This window comes from Schistocerca nitens, unplaced genomic scaffold (assembly GCF_023898315.1).
Source record: "Schistocerca nitens isolate TAMUIC-IGC-003100 unplaced genomic scaffold, iqSchNite1.1 HiC_scaffold_517, whole genome shotgun sequence".
Lineage (NCBI taxonomy): Eukaryota > Metazoa > Arthropoda > Insecta > Orthoptera > Acrididae > Schistocerca > Schistocerca nitens.
In genome coordinates, this window is record NW_026046050.1 from 1 (window position 1) to 17,731 (window position 17,731).

General features: G+C 60.8%; 1 protein-coding gene across 1 annotated transcript; it reads left to right on the forward strand.

Annotated features, from left to right (window-relative positions):
- Window positions 1-7,683: 7,683 nt before the first annotated feature.
- LOC126232449 (uncharacterized) lies at window positions 7,684-8,469 on the forward strand. Its single transcript, XM_049942705.1, has one exon. It carries the CDS (start codon window positions 7,684-7,686, stop codon window positions 8,467-8,469), a length of 786 nt encoding a protein of 261 aa, XP_049798662.1.
- The last annotated feature ends 9,262 nt before the right edge of the window (window positions 8,470-17,731 follow it).

The following is a 17,731-nucleotide window of genomic DNA, read 5'->3' on the forward strand; positions in this document are numbered from 1 at the left end:
GTACCTCGCGGCTGAGGTGCTCGAGCTGGCCGGAAACGCGGCCCGCGACAACAAGAAGACGCGCATCATCCCGCGCCACCTGCAGCTCGCCATCCGCAACGACGAGGAGCTCAACAAGCTCTTGTCGGGCGTCACCATCGCACAGGGTGGTGTCCTGCCCAACATCCAGGCCGTCCTGCTGCCAAAGAAGACCGAGAAGAAGGCCTAAACAGGGACCGCGGCGCTGCGCTTGCGTGCTCCCTGCACGCAAACGCAAACGCGCCTTTGCCTTGCCGGCTCGCCTCACAACAATCGGCCCTTTTCAGGGCCACCACACAAACCTACGTCCAAAGCAAAGTTTCCGTCGTCCTCGCCGCACTTTACAACAACGTCCACAGCGCCGGCGCACGTCCGCCATCTTGTCCACAGCCCGTGTGGCCGAACACACACACATTTTTTCTGCACCCCTCCACGCACGCACAGTCGCGTTCCAAACAACGACAACGACATCAATACACCAATAATGTGATGTGATCATTGTTAATATGTTCATAATTAAAAGAGCGCGTAACGGCCCGACGACGGACGACACGCGGGCCGCCGCGCGCGCTCTCCAAACACACAGGCACAGGACAAACCAAACCAAACCAAACAGCTGATCCGATCGATGATCCGGCCCGCGCCACAAACAAACCACGCACACACCGGACTCAGCCGCGCCCTCCCGCATCCATCATCACACACGTCACGTCGAAACTCCAAACGGAACGCACGCACGCAAAGCAACAGAGGCGCACAACAACAACAACAACAACAACAAACACACACACACAGAGGCAGGCAGGCAACACAGACCCTTTCGCACTTTTCAATTTCCGAACAGTGTGGTGGCCCTGAAAAGGGCCGTTTTTCGTCTCTCCCACCAAGCACGGGCAACGGCACGGCCGCGGGAAGGCCACAGCACAGCACACCGGCTGCCTGCCTAACCGCCGAAACCGTACAGGGTGCGCCCCTGCCTCTTCAGGGCGTACACCACGTCCATGGCCGTCACAGTCTTGCGCTTGGCGTGCTCAGTGTACGTCACCGCGTCGCGGATCACGTTCTCCAGGAACACCTTCAGCACTCCGCGGGTCTCCTCGTAGATCAGACCAGAGATGCGCTTCACGCCGCCCCTGCGAGCCAGGCGGCGGATGGCGGGCTTCGTGATGCCCTGGATGTTGTCGCGCAACACCTTGCGGTGCCGCTTGGCGCCACCCTTGCCCAGCCCCTTTCCTCCCTTGCCGCGGCCTGTCATTCTTCCTCCTCCTCAAGCAACAAAAAAAGCACAAGCGGCAGCTCCTCACCCGGCGCTAGCGAGTCGGCTACGGTGCGCCGTGAGCGCGCGCCGCCCCCCTATATAGACTCTGGCCCGCCCTCCCCCCACCACGCGCACCGAGGGCATATAAGCGCAGCACGGGCCCGCGCGGGCCCGTTGTCAAGGCAGCACCGGACGCTTCGCTACCGCACGCACCGCTAACCGCTATGGCCCGCACAAAGCAAACGGCCCGCAAGTCCACCGGCGGAAAGGCGCCGCGCAAACAGCTCGCCACCAAGGCGGCGAGGAAGAGCGCGCCCGCCACCGGCGGCGTCAAGAAGCCCCACCGCTACAGGCCGGGCACCGTCGCCCTGCGAGAAATCAGGCGCTACCAGAAGAGCACAGAGCTGCTCATCCGCAAGCTGCCGTTCCAGCGCCTAGTGCGCGAGATCGCCCAGGACTTCAAGACCGACCTGCGCTTCCAGAGCTCCGCAGTCATGGCCCTGCAGGAGGCCAGCGAGGCCTACCTCGTCGGCCTCTTCGAAGACACCAACCTGTGCGCAATCCACGCCAAGCGCGTCACCATCATGCCCAAGGACATCCAGCTCGCGCGCCGCATCCGCGGCGAGCGCGCCTAAACCGCTTAGCCGCGGCACGGCACCGCACGCGCGCAACACAAAAAAAACGGCCCTTTTCAGGGCCACTAACATCTCTCCGTCGCGAGCAAAACTTTTGTCGGTCTTGCCGCCCAGCCTCTCTCTCTAGCCCCGTTAAAACAACCACCACAATTCCCCACCCTCCCTCCCGTACACAGCCGCTCTCGCCAACAATCACAATCGACGTCATCCCACCCCACCCCTTCAAATACACACAAACAAACAGCCGGACGACGTCACCACGGGTGGCTGGCCGCCGCCGTCTCCGAGGCGCCACCGCGCCTTCCCAATTCCCGCCGGCCACTTCCACGTCTCAACGTCCCCGTCCCCCTTTCACACAGAGAGGACACACACATAACAAACAAGACGCGCCATCCGCAAAGCAAGCAAACAAACAGAGTCTCCAGAAACATGAGAAACCAACCGTCGGCCGCCGCACAAAATACAAAACACAAAACAAAACGGCCACAACCGCTCCGCTACCGCGCGCCGCCGCCTACCGCCACCGGCCCCACAATCCAACCACCACGGCACGCACACAGTACCCACAAGGGTCATACAGAAACGCCACACAAACACCAACCAACCCCACACACACACACACACACACACCCCGGCGCATGCACGCACGGCCACCCAAACAAGACAACACAACGCGCCAAGCACGACAATCAACGCCTTCCCGACGTCCTCTGATGGCCCTGAGAAGGGCCGTTTTGGGCCGCGCGCAGCCGTGCCATCGCGCGCCACTAGACGACGCGGGGGAGGGGGGTGGGGGACGACGGGGTCAAGCGCCAGCCCTTCCCTTCCTTCCCCTTTCCTTTCTTTACTTTAACTTCACTTCTTCTTCTTGGGCGAAGCCTTCGCCTTAGACGGCGTCGTCGCCTTCTTCGGGCGCGGCGCCTTCGGCTTCTTCGTCGGAACCTTCGCGGCCTTCTTCGCCTTCGACGGCGACTTGGCCTTGGCCGGCTTGGCCGCAGCCGCCTTCTTCGCACCCGCGGGAGCCGCCGACGCCGCAGACGCCTTCTTGGCGGCGCCCGCCTTCCGACCGGTCGCCGCCTTCACGCCACCAGCCTTCTTTGCGCCGGCCGCACGGGCGCCCTTCTTCTCCTTGCTGGCCGGAGCGGCGCGCTTCTTCTTCGCACCGCCGGCACGGGCCTTGCCGCCCTCGGCCGCCCCGCCGCCGGCGCCGGCAAGCTTGAAAGAGCCGGACGCGCCCTTCCCCTTCGTCTGCACCAGCTCGCCAGCCACGACGGCCGACTTGAGGTACTTCTTGATAAAGGGCGCCAGCTTCTCCGCGTCCAGCTTGTAGTGCGCGGCAATGTACTTCTTGATCGCCTGCAGCGACGAGCCGCCGCGCTCCTTCAGACTCTTGATGGCGGCCGTCACCATCTCAGAGGTGCGCGGGTGCGCAGGCTTGGCGCGCGGCTTCTTCGCAGACGCCGCAGACTTGGCCTTCTTCGTCGTGCCGGTGGCGGCGGGTGCCGCAGCAGTCTCGTTCGTAGCCGCCTGATCTGCCATTATTTCGACGACGCGCGTACACACACGAGAGCGAGAGCGAGAGCGGCAGGCGGCAAGCACGGCGGCAGAGAATAGCCGCCGCGCCGCCAGGCCCAGCCAGTGTCGCGGGCGGGCGCGGACGGCCGAGAGAGCGGCCGCCACTCTGCGCGCCGCCGCGCCGCGCCTCCCGCGCTTGCTACCGCCCAACGTCCGACAGCCTGTGCGGACCAGCCCCAAACCTGCGCCGCAACCACCCGCGCCGTTCAAACCACCGAGGATGGGGCTACACACGGCCACACCACAGTCGCCAACCAGTCGCCACGGCAGCGCCGCAAACCACGGCCAAACTGCAGCTACCGCGCGCTACAGCCTGGCTCGGCCCGCCGAGAATCGCCGCCCCCGCCCACATGCCGCCCCCACAGCCCCAGCCGACGACCCGCCACAATGGCCAAACCTTCGGCAAAAGTGCCACACCGTCGCCGCGCCAGCCCGGCCAGCGCGGCCGCCGCCACAGCCACACAAGCGGAGGCGTGCGGCGATGCCGGCCGTGCAAACGCACCTCCGCCGCCCCATCGCCCTCCCACCGTTTCCCGATCGGCCCGCAGCCGTCGGGCCACCTCGCCCGCCAACATTCGCGCCCCTTTCTCACAAAATTGCCCGCCGCAAACAAAACGGGCGCCGCCTGCGCAACATCGGCACCGGCCAACCGAGCGCCGCCGCCCCTCGCCGCTTACGCGAGGGGGGCTGACCGCCGTCCGCAACTACAGACACACCGAATCTGCCTCCAAGCACACACGACAGCCGACCTCCTACATTTATACGCCGCAAGCCACCCAACGGTGTGTGGCGGAGGGCACTTTTTACGTTACGTGCCACTGTCGTCATTGCCTCCCTTTGCCGTTCCAGTCGCGTATGGTTCGCGGGAACAACGACTGTCTGAAAGCCTCCGTGCGCGCTCGAATCTCTCTACTTTTACTACATTCGGGATCTCCTCGGGAGGTATATACGTACGGGGAAGCAATATATTCGATACCTCATCCGGAAACGCACCCTCTCGAAAACCTGGCGAGCAAGCTACACCGCGATGCAGAGAGCGCCTCCCTTGCAGAGTCTGCCACTTAACTATCACGGTTACCACATAACCCTGTGACGAAACGTTGGACCTTTCTCTATCTCCTCCGTCAACCCGACCTGCTACGCATCCCACACTGGTGGGCAACACTCACGTATGGGTCGGTCGAACGCGTGTTTTTGTAAGCCACCTCCTTTGTTGATGGACTACATTTTTGCTAAGCATTCTCCCAGTGCATCTCAACCTGGTACCCGCCTTACCAACAATTACTTTTATCTGATCATCATTCCACTTCCAAATCATTCCGCACGCATACTCCCAGATACATATTTTACAGACGTCACAGCTACCAGTGTTTGTCCCGCTATCATATAATCAATCATACAATAAACGATCCTTCTTTCTGTATATTCGCAATACATCACATTTGTCTATGTTAAGGGGACAGTTGCCACTCCCTGCACCGGGTGCCTATCCGCTGCCGATCGTCCTGCAACCTCTCTGTATACTACATACAGCACATCATCCGCGAAACGACGCATGGAACGTCCGGCACTATCTACTAGCTCATTTATATGATATGAATTGTGAAAAGCAATGGTCCCATAACACTCCCCCGTGGCACGCCAGGGGTTACTTTAACGTCTGTAGACGTCTGTCTCTCCATTGATAACAACATGCTGTGTTCCGTCTGCTAACATCTCGTCAATCCAGCCACACAGTTGGTCTGATATTCTGTAGACTCTTACGTCGTTTATCAGGCGACGGTGCGGAGCTGTATCGAACGCCTTCCGGACGTCAACGACAATGGCATCCACCTGGGAGCCTGTATCTCATATTTTCTGGGTCTCATGCGCAAATAAAGCGAGCTGGGGGTCTCACACACGATCGCTGTTTCCGGAATCCAACATGGATTCCTACATAGTAGACTCTGGAGTTTCCACAAACGACATGATACTCGAGCAAACAACATGTTCTACAACACATCGACGTCAGAGATATGGGTCTATGGTTTTTGCGCATCTGCTCGACGACTGGGACTACCTGTGCTCTTTTCCAATCATTTGGAACCCTCCCTTCCTCTCCAGAGACTTGCGGTACACGGCTGTTAGAAGGGGGGCAGGTTGTTTCGCGTACCCTGTGTAGGAATCGCGAATTGGTAATCCCGTCGGGTCCGGCGGACTTTCCCATTCCTCCTTGGACACTTATTTCGATGTCAGCCGGTTTCTCGTTCGTGCGAGCATTTAGAGACGGAACTGCAGTGCGGTCCGTCCTCTGTGAAACAGCTTTGGAAACAGGTGTTTAGGTATTTCACAGCTTTACGCGTGTCATCCTCTGTTTCAATGCCATCACCATGCCGGAGTGTCTGGATATGCTGTTTCGAGCCACTTACTGATTCAACGCAAGACCGGAACGTCCTAGCATTTTCTGTCAACGTCGGTACATAGGGTTTGTTCTACTTTCGAATTCACTGAACGCTTCACGCATAGCCCTCCTTACGCTCACACTTTGGACATCGTTTAGCTTCTGTTTGTCTCGGAGGTTTTGGCTGCGTTTAAACTTTGGGTGAAGCTCTCTTTGCTTTCGCAACAGTTTCCTAACGTTGTTGTTGTAGTATACCACGGTGGGTTTTTTTTCCCATCCCTCACAGTTCGACACTCGGCACGTACCTGTCTAAAAACGCATTTTTACCATTGCCTTGCACTTTCTCCATGAACACTCAACATTGTCAGTGTCGGAACAGGCATTTGCCTTTTCATCTGTCGGGTCGTCTGCAAATCTGCCTTCTATTACTCTTGCTAGCCAAAACAGATAGATACACCGTCCTCCCTGCAACGGCCTTATGATCACTGCGTCCCTGTTCTGCACATACAGAGTCGAAACACGTTCGGGTCTGTTTGTCATCCGTAGGTCCACGATGTTATCTCCACGAGTCGGTTCTCTGTTCATTTTGCTCGAGGTGATTTTCGGACAGTGCACTCAGTATAATGTCACTCGATGCTCTCTGTCCCCCTACCACCCGTCCTGAACATCATCTGAGTGTCCCAGTCTATATCGGGTAAATTGAAATCTCCACCTAAGACCCTAACATGCTGAGGAAAATGTATGTGAAATGTGTTTCCAAAATCCGTCTCTCCGTTGTTCTGCCACTAATGCTGCTGCGTCGGGAGGTCGGTCAAAGGAGCCAATTATTATTAAACCTAGCTCGGTTGTTGGGTGTAACCTCCACCCACAATATTTCACAGGAACCATCCACCTCTACTTCACTACAGGATCAAAACTACTACTCAAACAGCGACGAACACACCACCACCGGTTGCATGCAATCGAGCCTTTCTAAAACACCGTCTGTACCTTTGTGACAATTTCGGCAGAATTTATCCCTGGCGTCAGCCAGCTTTCTGTACCTTATCACGATTGCAGAGCTTCGGTGCTTTCTCTGTCAGCGCTTGCGGTTCCGGTACTGTACCAACGCAGCTTCGACAGTTGACAATTAACAAACGATACCGATTGCTGCTTGGTCCCCGCACCCGTTGAGGCTGCTGTTGCCCCCTTTCTGTACTTGCCCAAGGCCATCTAACCTAACAAAACCGCCCAGCCCACGCCACACAACCCCTGCTACCCGTGTAGCCGCTTGTTGCGTGTAGTGCTCTCCACCTAAGACTATAACATGCCTTCGACATTCGCAGTGTACAACACCTTAGGTTAGGGTTGGCGTCGCTTGGGTTAGGTTAGGTTACGTTAGGTGGACGTGGGTTAGGTTAAGGGTTAAAGTTAGGTTAGGCGTCAAAGTTAGGTTAAGCGTTCGGACGTGAGGCGTCAGGTGGCCGCACCTACCTTACGGCCGGACATCTTAGGTTAGGCTAAGGGCGCCGAGGTCACGTTACGTTCACCTTCGGGCGCCACACGTAGCTGTCACAGGTAGGTAGTAGTTCGGTCGGTCGGTCGTCGGCAAGCCGCAAAAAACTACAGACGACGTCGACAACAAGACCGAGCAGGAGGCAGATATATACCGAGCGCCAAAGAGACCGACCACACACACACACACACACACACACACACAAAACAACAAACACCACCCACCGGCCAAAGGGGCACCAAAAAAACCCACAAAGCCGAGCACCACACGTCGCGACCAGAGGCAACCCGCAACCGCAACGGCGCTTTCCGCACCGGGCCGGATGCACGTACGACAACACCGCTACCCGTACACAAGGCCTCCCATTGCACACAGCCGCTCTGTGTTCAACATCATCAATGGCGCGCCCGCGGCTCGTCGCGGTCGCAGCCATGACGCCGCCGCCACTTTTGCACCAACACATTCACGCACCGCAAAACAGCTCGCCGACCCACCGACACAGCACAGCCGACAAACAAAAACAACCGCGGCGGCGGCAACAAAACAAAACAAACACCTCGCACCAAGCGTCCGACAGAAAACAAACGGACAGGCACACAGGCCTCTGCTAACGACCACGACACAGCGGCACGCTGCCCCTTTCCCGCCACTCTCGATTCACAGCGCACGCGACCCCGTCGTCGACGACGACACGCGACGGGCTCGCTTCCCGCAACCTACACCTTTCCGCCACTACGCACGGCTCCACCCGACGCCCGTCGCAACGGCACTACTGCACGCACTATCACCCCCGCCGCCGCCGCCGCCGCCGCCGCCGCCGCCTCCTCCTCTCTCCCCCTTCCCGTACACAACAACACAGCCAAAAACACACTCACGACCCAAACATAACAACATGGCACGTGCATCGGCGCACACCCCCAACCAGTCACCGTCGACACAACCACACGCAAGGCACGGAAAAACCGGCGTCCTTCCACGTTGCCATCAAAGCAGCACAAACAACCACACAGGAGGAACCACCAACAACTGCCGGCCGGCCGGCAACCACCAAACGCACATTCCCGCTCGCCACCACACACCTCTCGGCAGCCGTTTCGCAAAGACATGACATGACATGACGCGACATCATCGCATCACGGGCGACGCACGCACACCGACCCACTTTCCCGCCCGTCTCTCTCTCTCTTTTTCTTCCGACGCCTTCGGCCGAGCACACACGTACGTGGCACAACGCCCAACACAGTCACACACAGTCGACAGGCGCACGCCCAGGCACGCAACGACGCAGCGCAGCAAAGGCGCCCGCGACACATACCTCCTCTCCCGTCTCGCCGCCGACCGCCAGCCAGCCACTCGCAATGTGCACTGGCCAACCGGACACACGTCCACCGCGCCGCCTCCGACCACCCGCCAGGGGGCGCTCACGTCCGCGACAACAGCGCGGCCCGCCGCCGGGCGGGCCCAGCCCGGCCCAGGCGGCGCGCGCTGCTCTGCACTCGGCGCGCCGCGCCACACATCCTGCTGCAGACCGGGCTCGTCTCTCTGTACGCGTCTGCGTCTGCCCGCATCTCATCTTCCTGCGCATCAACACAAACGAGGCCACGTGAGCAAACCCCCGTCACAACGCCACATCACGCACTGCCTTGTCGACCGCCTAAATAAATGCACTCACCCACCAGCCATCCGCTTCGTCCTCTTCTTGCTTACTCGTTGTTCGTCGTTGTTGCTGCTGCACCAGCACCAGCACCAGCACCGGCGGCGGCGGCGGCGGCGGCGGCGGCGGCGGCGGCGGCGGCGGCGGCGGCAGCGGCAGCGGCAGCGCACACAGCCCCCAGCCGGCCGCATCCGAGGGGGCCCCGCCGCCAGCGTCGCCTCCTTGGGCACAGGTGCGGTGCTGTGGCCGCCCATCCAACCGCATTTGCTGGCCGTCCCAGCCGCCAGGCAGGCGTTCCCACTGCCGCGCACCGCCTCTGCTGCAGAAGACGAACAAACGAAACGTACAAACATACACGCACCCGAAGCGTGGCCACACACGGACGGGACCGACAGGCTCCAAGGCGACCAAACGATGGAAAAACAAACACAAAAACAAAAGACACGCGAGCGAGCGAGCAAGCACGCAGTCGCCTCGCCTCTGTCCTCCCGCCCCCGCCCTTCTCCCCACCACATGCCCACAAACACCACCGCCTGCCCGCATCTCCACATTCGCCCCCTCCATTTGTTCCCTTGCGTTCGTTCCTTCCTTCCTTCCATGTGTCTGCGTGCGCGGCGCCTCTCCAACATCCGCCGTCCGTCCGTCCCGTTTTCGCCGTACCACACGCCACCGTCGGCGCCGCCTCGCCTCCTCCCAGTCCACCACCGCCGCCGCCCCTGTCCGCCCCGCACACCACCATACACCGCTGCTTGTCCCGGCCGTTGCCACCAAAGGCGCCAGCCGCAAACCGCGCCAAACGCCGCAGCGCGCGTGCGTCCTTCCTTCTTGCTTGCTTCTCCGTGCCGACGCTGCCTCTATTCCCGCACCCATTCGGCCGACAAGCACTGGCGTCGACGACACAGCCGTTGGGCTCCGGCACTGCGCGTACCGGAGTTACACGCGCACCCCCCCTCGCGAACGCACGACTCATTCTCTTTGTTGTTTCTCCTCTTTCTTACGTCTTCGTTTCTTGTTTGTTTGTTTTTTTTTTTTTCCTCCCACCGCCGCATGTGACACAATGGCCTCCCTCCCCCTTTCGTTCGTTGTCGCCGCTTTGTTTCTCTTTCTCATTGGTGCACGTCCGACGCGCTCCATTTCCACCACACCACGGCCATCGGCCTCCTCAACGGGCAGGCGCAGTGTGCCATTCTCCGGCGCACAAGCACACCGCGCGGCTCGCTCTCCTCGCCCCCACGCCACGCCACGCCACGCAGCACAAATGATGCTGTCTCGCAACACGACACACGGTGCGCACACCCCCGACCACGCGGCTCTTAAAAGGCATGGCACCGGCGACATGCGCCGCCCCGGCCCGCATCCGTCGTCTCACGTTCACTGCCGGCCGCGTCTGAGGCTACAACCGCACCACAACAACGGTCCCCTCCCGGCAACACATTTGTTGCACAAACACAACCGCCGAGCGCAGCGCGAGCCACCCACACGCGCCCTCCCCGTCTTTAAAAGCCTCCGCGTCTCCTTTCTCCTTTCGCGCCCCTCCCATCTCCCGAATATGCCAGCAGCGGTGCCACTACCGCGAAACGGACACGCCTTCCGGGCCACATGCAAGGGCACGCCCACCACCAACTACTGCCATATTCGCGGACGCAGTTAGGCAACACGCAACGCACTCTCCACCTACTTTCTCTCTCTCGTCCATTCTCTTTAAAACACACGAACCAACCAACCACGGCTAACACACTTTTTCGCGACACCTTTGACTGCGTTATCTTGACCGTGACGGCAGCTATCGACCTTCCAATTCCCCACTAAACACACACACACCCCTACATACACACCCTTCGCTACACCGGACAACAACAGCGTACACAACAGGAGGGCACACGAAACGGCAGGCAAGGGCAACGCATTCTCATAGATTCCTCCTCCGAGCCATGTCGGCGAACGTTTCATCCGGGAAGGCAATGCAATTCAGCCGTCACCACGGCCGACACCTGCAGCCGCGCCGTAAACGCCTTTCAGTGCGGCTGCAATGCACGGGAACGTTCCGTTGCTATAGACAGCGCCTCTCCGTTTTTCCCTGCTTCGTTTTCCGGTGATTGCTTCTCCATTTTGTTTGTTTTATTACTTTCCGTTCCCCTCCTCCACCATTGTTTCCGTCCCCAACAGTTTTGCTCATTCCACACGTTCTGCCCAGACACGACACTCGACCGATCAAAGGTCAGCCTTTCGTCACCGTTCGCGGCGCCGACGGTGCCACAGTGCGACTGGTGTGAACACCGACACGTTGCCATGACGCCGGTGTACCGCGCCGATATTGACAGTTACTCAGAGCCGCCGGATCGGATCACATCACCGACACACCTGCCATTTCACACCGGGGGACACAGACCAACGAAACGCGTGTACGCCCATAACAACAAACAACGACCGTCGTCGTCTAGCCTCACGCTTACTGTACTCAACCGAACACACGTGCACCGTGAATGACGTGCGTGCGCACAACAGTCCAATCAATCATCAGTCAAACTGCAGAAACGGCTATCATCAAATCAAGGGCCAAATAGGTACACCACCGTGCGTGTCGCCTACCCCACCCGCCCGTACATTTCTTGGCGACTTCGTAATGGATGATAGTACGACACGTCCATTTAAAACGTCACCAACACACACACACCAACGCGCCGTACAGCAAAGGGAATAGTCGACGGCAACACAACATTTCACCCTCGCCATCATGTATGATGTGACAACAGACGGCCGTAACGGTGACATCCAACAATCAATCAATCGCGAGGACTTTCAATTGCAGTCACGTGACTAACCGGGCAGACGGAGACAAAGACATGAATCAGCGCCACAGACAGCACCAACACCTCCTATCGATCTATCTGTGTGTCGACAAACAACCACGCCAAGACTCGTGCACGCATTCCACGTCACACCGGCGGCAACCAAACCCTCGCGGCCGTACCCCAGTAACCACAACCACAACCACATTCGAGACCACACCACCACGGCACAGCAGCACCACCAGCTGCCTCGCAACCAACCAAACCGGGTAGCTATGCCGCCCCTCTCACTCACTCACTCACTCACACACACACAAACAATTCCGCTCTTCCCGCAAAGGCAATTTGGTGGCCCTGAAAAGGGCCGTTTTGCCGCTCTCGCAACGGAGGGAGCTTCCTTCCTTCCTTCCTTCCTTCCTTCCTTCCTTCCAAGAGCCGAAGTAACAACCTCCTCCTTACTTGGAGCTCGTGTACTTGGTCACCGCCTTCGTGCCCTCGCTCACGGCGTGCTTGGCCAGCTCGCCAGGCAGCAAGAGCCGCACAGCCGTCTGGATCTCGCGGGACGTGATGGTCGAGCGCTTGTTGTAGTGCGCCAGGCGAGACGCCTCGGCCGCAATGCGCTCGAAAATGTCGTTCACGAAGCTGTTCATGATGCTCATCGCCTTCGACGAGATGCCCGTGTCGGGGTGCACCTGCTTCAGCACCTTGTAGATGTAGATGGCATAGCTCTCCTTCCTCTTGCGCTTCTTCTTCTTGTCGCCCTTCGAAATGTTCTTCTGCGCCTTGCCGGCCTTCTTGGCGGCCTTCCCGCTAGTCTTGGGCGGCATCTCGAACGTACAACAACAGGCAGCAAGCGCTCCGCTCTAGTCAGCGTCTCCCCACACAGTGGCACCCGCCGCTACCGCAACACCGCACCTTTACCAGCTCGCCCTGTTGCGGCCGCCGACCAATGGGGCGCGCGCGCAACCGGCCGCCGCACCCGAGCCCATAAAGGGACCCCCACCCCGCCGCCGCCGGCACACGCACGCACTCCGCTGCTCGACTCGCTGCGGCTCGCACCGTTACGGTTACGTGTTTAGCGCTTACGCCACTAGCCAAACGCCATGTCCGGACGCGGAAAGGGAGGCAAAGTCAAGGGCAAGTCAAAGTCCCGCTCAAGCAGGGCTGGGCTCCAGTTCCCGGTCGGCAGAATCCACCGCCTCCTGCGCAAGGGAAACTACGCCGAGCGCGTCGGCGCCGGGGCGCCCGTCTACCTCGCCGCCGTCATGGAGTACCTCGCGGCTGAGGTGCTCGAGCTGGCCGGAAACGCGGCCCGCGACAACAAGAAGACGCGCATCATCCCGCGCCACCTGCAGCTCGCCATCCGCAACGACGAGGAGCTCAACAAGCTCTTGTCGGGCGTCACCATCGCACAGGGTGGTGTCCTGCCCAACATCCAGGCCGTCCTGCTGCCAAAGAAGACCGAGAAGAAGGCCTAAACAGGGACCGCGGCGCTGCGCTTGCGTGCTCCCTGCACGCAAACGCAAACGCGCCTTTGCCTTGCCGGCTCGCCTCACAACAATCGGCCCTTTTCAGGGCCACCACACAAACCTACGTCCAAAGCAAAGTTTCCGTCGTCCTCGCCGCACTTTACAACAACGTCCACAGCGCCGGCGCACGTCCGCCATCTTGTCCACAGCCCGTGTGGCCGAACACACACACATTTTTTCTGCACCCCTCCACGCACGCACAGTCGCGTTCCAAACAACGACAACGACATCAATACACCAATAATGTGATGTGATCATTGTTAATATGTTCATAATTAAAAGAGCGCGTAACGGCCCGACGACGGACGACACGCGGGCCGCCGCGCGCGCTCTCCAAACACACAGGCACAGGACAAACCAAACCAAACCAAACAGCTGATCCGATCGATGATCCGGCCCGCGCCACAAACAAACCACGCACACACCGGACTCAGCCGCGCCCTCCCGCATCCATCATCACACACGTCACGTCGAAACTCCAAACGGAACGCACGCACGCAAAGCAACAGAGGCGCACAACAACAACAACAACAACAACAACAAACACACACACACAGAGGCAGGCAGGCAACACAGACCCTTTCGCACTTTTCAATTTCCGAACAGTGTGGTGGCCCTGAAAAGGGCCGTTTTTCGTCTCTCCCACCAAGCACGGGCAACGGCACGGCCGCGGGAAGGCCACAGCACAGCACACCGGCTGCCTGCCTAACCGCCGAAACCGTACAGGGTGCGCCCCTGCCTCTTCAGGGCGTACACCACGTCCATGGCCGTCACAGTCTTGCGCTTGGCGTGCTCAGTGTACGTCACCGCGTCGCGGATCACGTTCTCCAGGAACACCTTCAGCACTCCGCGGGTCTCCTCGTAGATCAGACCAGAGATGCGCTTCACGCCGCCCCTGCGAGCCAGGCGGCGGATGGCGGGCTTCGTGATGCCCTGGATGTTGTCGCGCAACACCTTGCGGTGCCGCTTGGCGCCACCCTTGCCCAGCCCCTTTCCTCCCTTGCCGCGGCCTGTCATTCTTCCTCCTCCTCAAGCAACAAAAAAAGCACAAGCGGCAGCTCCTCACCCGGCGCTAGCGAGTCGGCTACGGTGCGCCGTGAGCGCGCGCCGCCCCCCTATATAGACTCTGGCCCGCCCTCCCCCCACCACGCGCACCGAGGGCATATAAGCGCAGCACGGGCCCGCGCGGGCCCGTTGTCAATCCAGGCACTTGGCCACTTGGCCACCAAACACACCACAGGCCGACCACACGTTGGCCCGACCTGTTACGAGCTTAAAAACTCGCAACAGCCAATGGATGCTACGCATCCGATAGGCCAGCCCAAATTAAGCCAGTTCCCTCCCGTACCATGTAAGTAAATATTAGCAGGAATAGCACCCGATGCTCACCCTGCCCCTTCACGAGCAAGGATTGCTCGCAAGTAAAGTGCGTGCGTGCGTGCGCGGGCCCGTTGTCAAGGCAGCACCGGACGCTTCGCTACCGCACGCACCGCTAACCGCTATGGCCCGCACAAAGCAAACGGCCCGCAAGTCCACCGGCGGAAAGGCGCCGCGCAAACAGCTCGCCACCAAGGCGGCGAGGAAGAGCGCGCCCGCCACCGGCGGCGTCAAGAAGCCCCACCGCTACAGGCCGGGCACCGTCGCCCTGCGAGAAATCAGGCGCTACCAGAAGAGCACAGAGCTGCTCATCCGCAAGCTGCCGTTCCAGCGCCTAGTGCGCGAGATCGCCCAGGACTTCAAGACCGACCTGCGCTTCCAGAGCTCCGCAGTCATGGCCCTGCAGGAGGCCAGCGAGGCCTACCTCGTCGGCCTCTTCGAAGACACCAACCTGTGCGCAATCCACGCCAAGCGCGTCACCATCATGCCCAAGGACATCCAGCTCGCGCGCCGCATCCGCGGCGAGCGCGCCTAAACCGCTTAGCCGCGGCACGGCACCGCACGCGCGCAACACAAAAAAAACGGCCCTTTTCAGGGCCACTAACATCTCTCCGTCGCGAGCAAAACTTTTGTCGGTCTTGCCGCCCAGCCTCTCTCTCTAGCCCCGTTAAAACAACCACCACAATTCCCCACCCTCCCTCCCGTACACAGCCGCTCTCGCCAACAATCACAATCGACGTCATCCCACCCCACCCCTTCAAATACACACAAACAAACAGCCGGACGACGTCACCACGGGTGGCTGGCCGCCGCCGTCTCCGAGGCGCCACCGCGCCTTCCCAATTCCCGCCGGCCACTTCCACGTCTCAACGTCCCCGTCCCCCTTTCACACAGAGAGGACACACACATAACAAACAAGACGCGCCATCCGCAAAGCAAGCAAACAAACAGAGTCTCCAGAAACATGAGAAACCAACCGTCGGCCGCCGCACAAAATACAAAACACAAAACAAAACGGCCACAACCGCTCCGCTACCGCGCGCCGCCGCCTACCGCCACCGGCCCCACAATCCAACCACCACGGCACGCACACAGTACCCACAAGGGTCATACAGAAACGCCACACAAACACCAACCAACCCCACACACACACACACACACACACACCCCGGCGCATGCACGCACGGCCACCCAAACAAGACAACACAACGCGCCAAGCACGACAATCAACGCCTTCCCGACGTCCTCTGATGGCCCTGAGAAGGGCCGTTTTGGGCCGCGCGCAGCCGTGCCATCGCGCGCCACTAGACGACGCGGGGGAGGGGGGTGGGGGACGACGGGGTCAAGCGCCAGCCCTTCCCTTCCTTCCCCTTTCCTTTCTTTACTTTAACTTCACTTCTTCTTCTTGGGCGAAGCCTTCGCCTTAGACGGCGTCGTCGCCTTCTTCGGGCGCGGCGCCTTCGGCTTCTTCGTCGGAACCTTCGCGGCCTTCTTCGCCTTCGACGGCGACTTGGCCTTGGCCGGCTTGGCCGCAGCCGCCTTCTTCGCACCCGCGGGAGCCGCCGACGCCGCAGACGCCTTCTTGGCGGCGCCCGCCTTCCGACCGGTCGCCGCCTTCACGCCACCAGCCTTCTTTGCGCCGGCCGCACGGGCGCCCTTCTTCTCCTTGCTGGCCGGAGCGGCGCGCTTCTTCTTCGCACCGCCGGCACGGGCCTTGCCGCCCTCGGCCGCCCCGCCGCCGGCGCCGGCAAGCTTGAAAGAGCCGGACGCGCCCTTCCCCTTCGTCTGCACCAGCTCGCCAGCCACGACGGCCGACTTGAGGTACTTCTTGATAAAGGGCGCCAGCTTCTCCGCGTCCAGCTTGTAGTGCGCGGCAATGTACTTCTTGATCGCCTGCAGCGACGAGCCGCCGCGCTCCTTCAGACTCTTGATGGCGGCCGTCACCATCTCAGAGGTGCGCGGGTGCGCAGGCTTGGCGCGCGGCTTCTTCGCAGACGCCGCAGACTTGGCCTTCTTCGTCGTGCCGGTGGCGGCGGGTGCCGCAGCAGTCTCGTTCGTAGCCGCCTGATCTGCCATTATTTCGACGACGCGCGTACACACACGAGAGCGAGAGCGAGAGCGGCAGGCGGCAAGCACGGCGGCAGAGAATAGCCGCCGCGCCGCCAGGCCCAGCCAGTGTCGCGGGCGGGCGCGGACGGCCGAGAGAGCGGCCGCCACTCTGCGCGCCGCCGCGCCGCGCCTCCCGCGCTTGCTACCGCCCAACGTCCGACAGCCTGTGCGGACCAGCCCCAAACCTGCGCCGCAACCACCCGCGCCGTTCAAACCACCGAGGATGGGGCTACACACGGCCACACCACAGTCGCCAACCAGTCGCCACGGCAGCGCCGCAAACCACGGCCAAACTGCAGCTACCGCGCGCTACAGCCTGGCTCGGCCCGCCGAGAATCGCCGCCCCCGCCCACATGCCGCCCCCACAGCCCCAGCCGACGACCCGCCACAATGGCCAAACCTTCGGCAAAAGTGCCACACCGTCGCCGCGCCAGCCCGGCCAGCGCGGCCGCCGCCACAGCCACACAAGCGGAGGCGTGCGGCGATGCCGGCCGTGCAAACGCACCTCCGCCGCCCCATCGCCCTCCCACCGTTTCCCGATCGGCCCGCAGCCGTCGGGCCACCTCGCCCGCCAACATTCGCGCCCCTTTCTCACAAAATTGCCCGCCGCAAACAAAACGGGCGCCGCCTGCGCAACATCGGCACCGGCCAACCGAGCGCCGCCGCCCCTCGCCGCTTACGCGAGGGGGGCTGACCGCCGTCCGCAACTACAGACACACCGAATCTGCCTCCAAGCACACACGACAGCCGACCTCCTACATTTATACGCCGCAAGCCACCCAACGGTGTGTGGCGGAGGGCACTTTTTACGTTACGTGCCACTGTCGTCATTGCCTCCCTTTGCCGTTCCAGTCGCGTATGGTTCGCGGGAACAACGACTGTCTGAAAGCCTCCGTGCGCGCTCGAATCTCT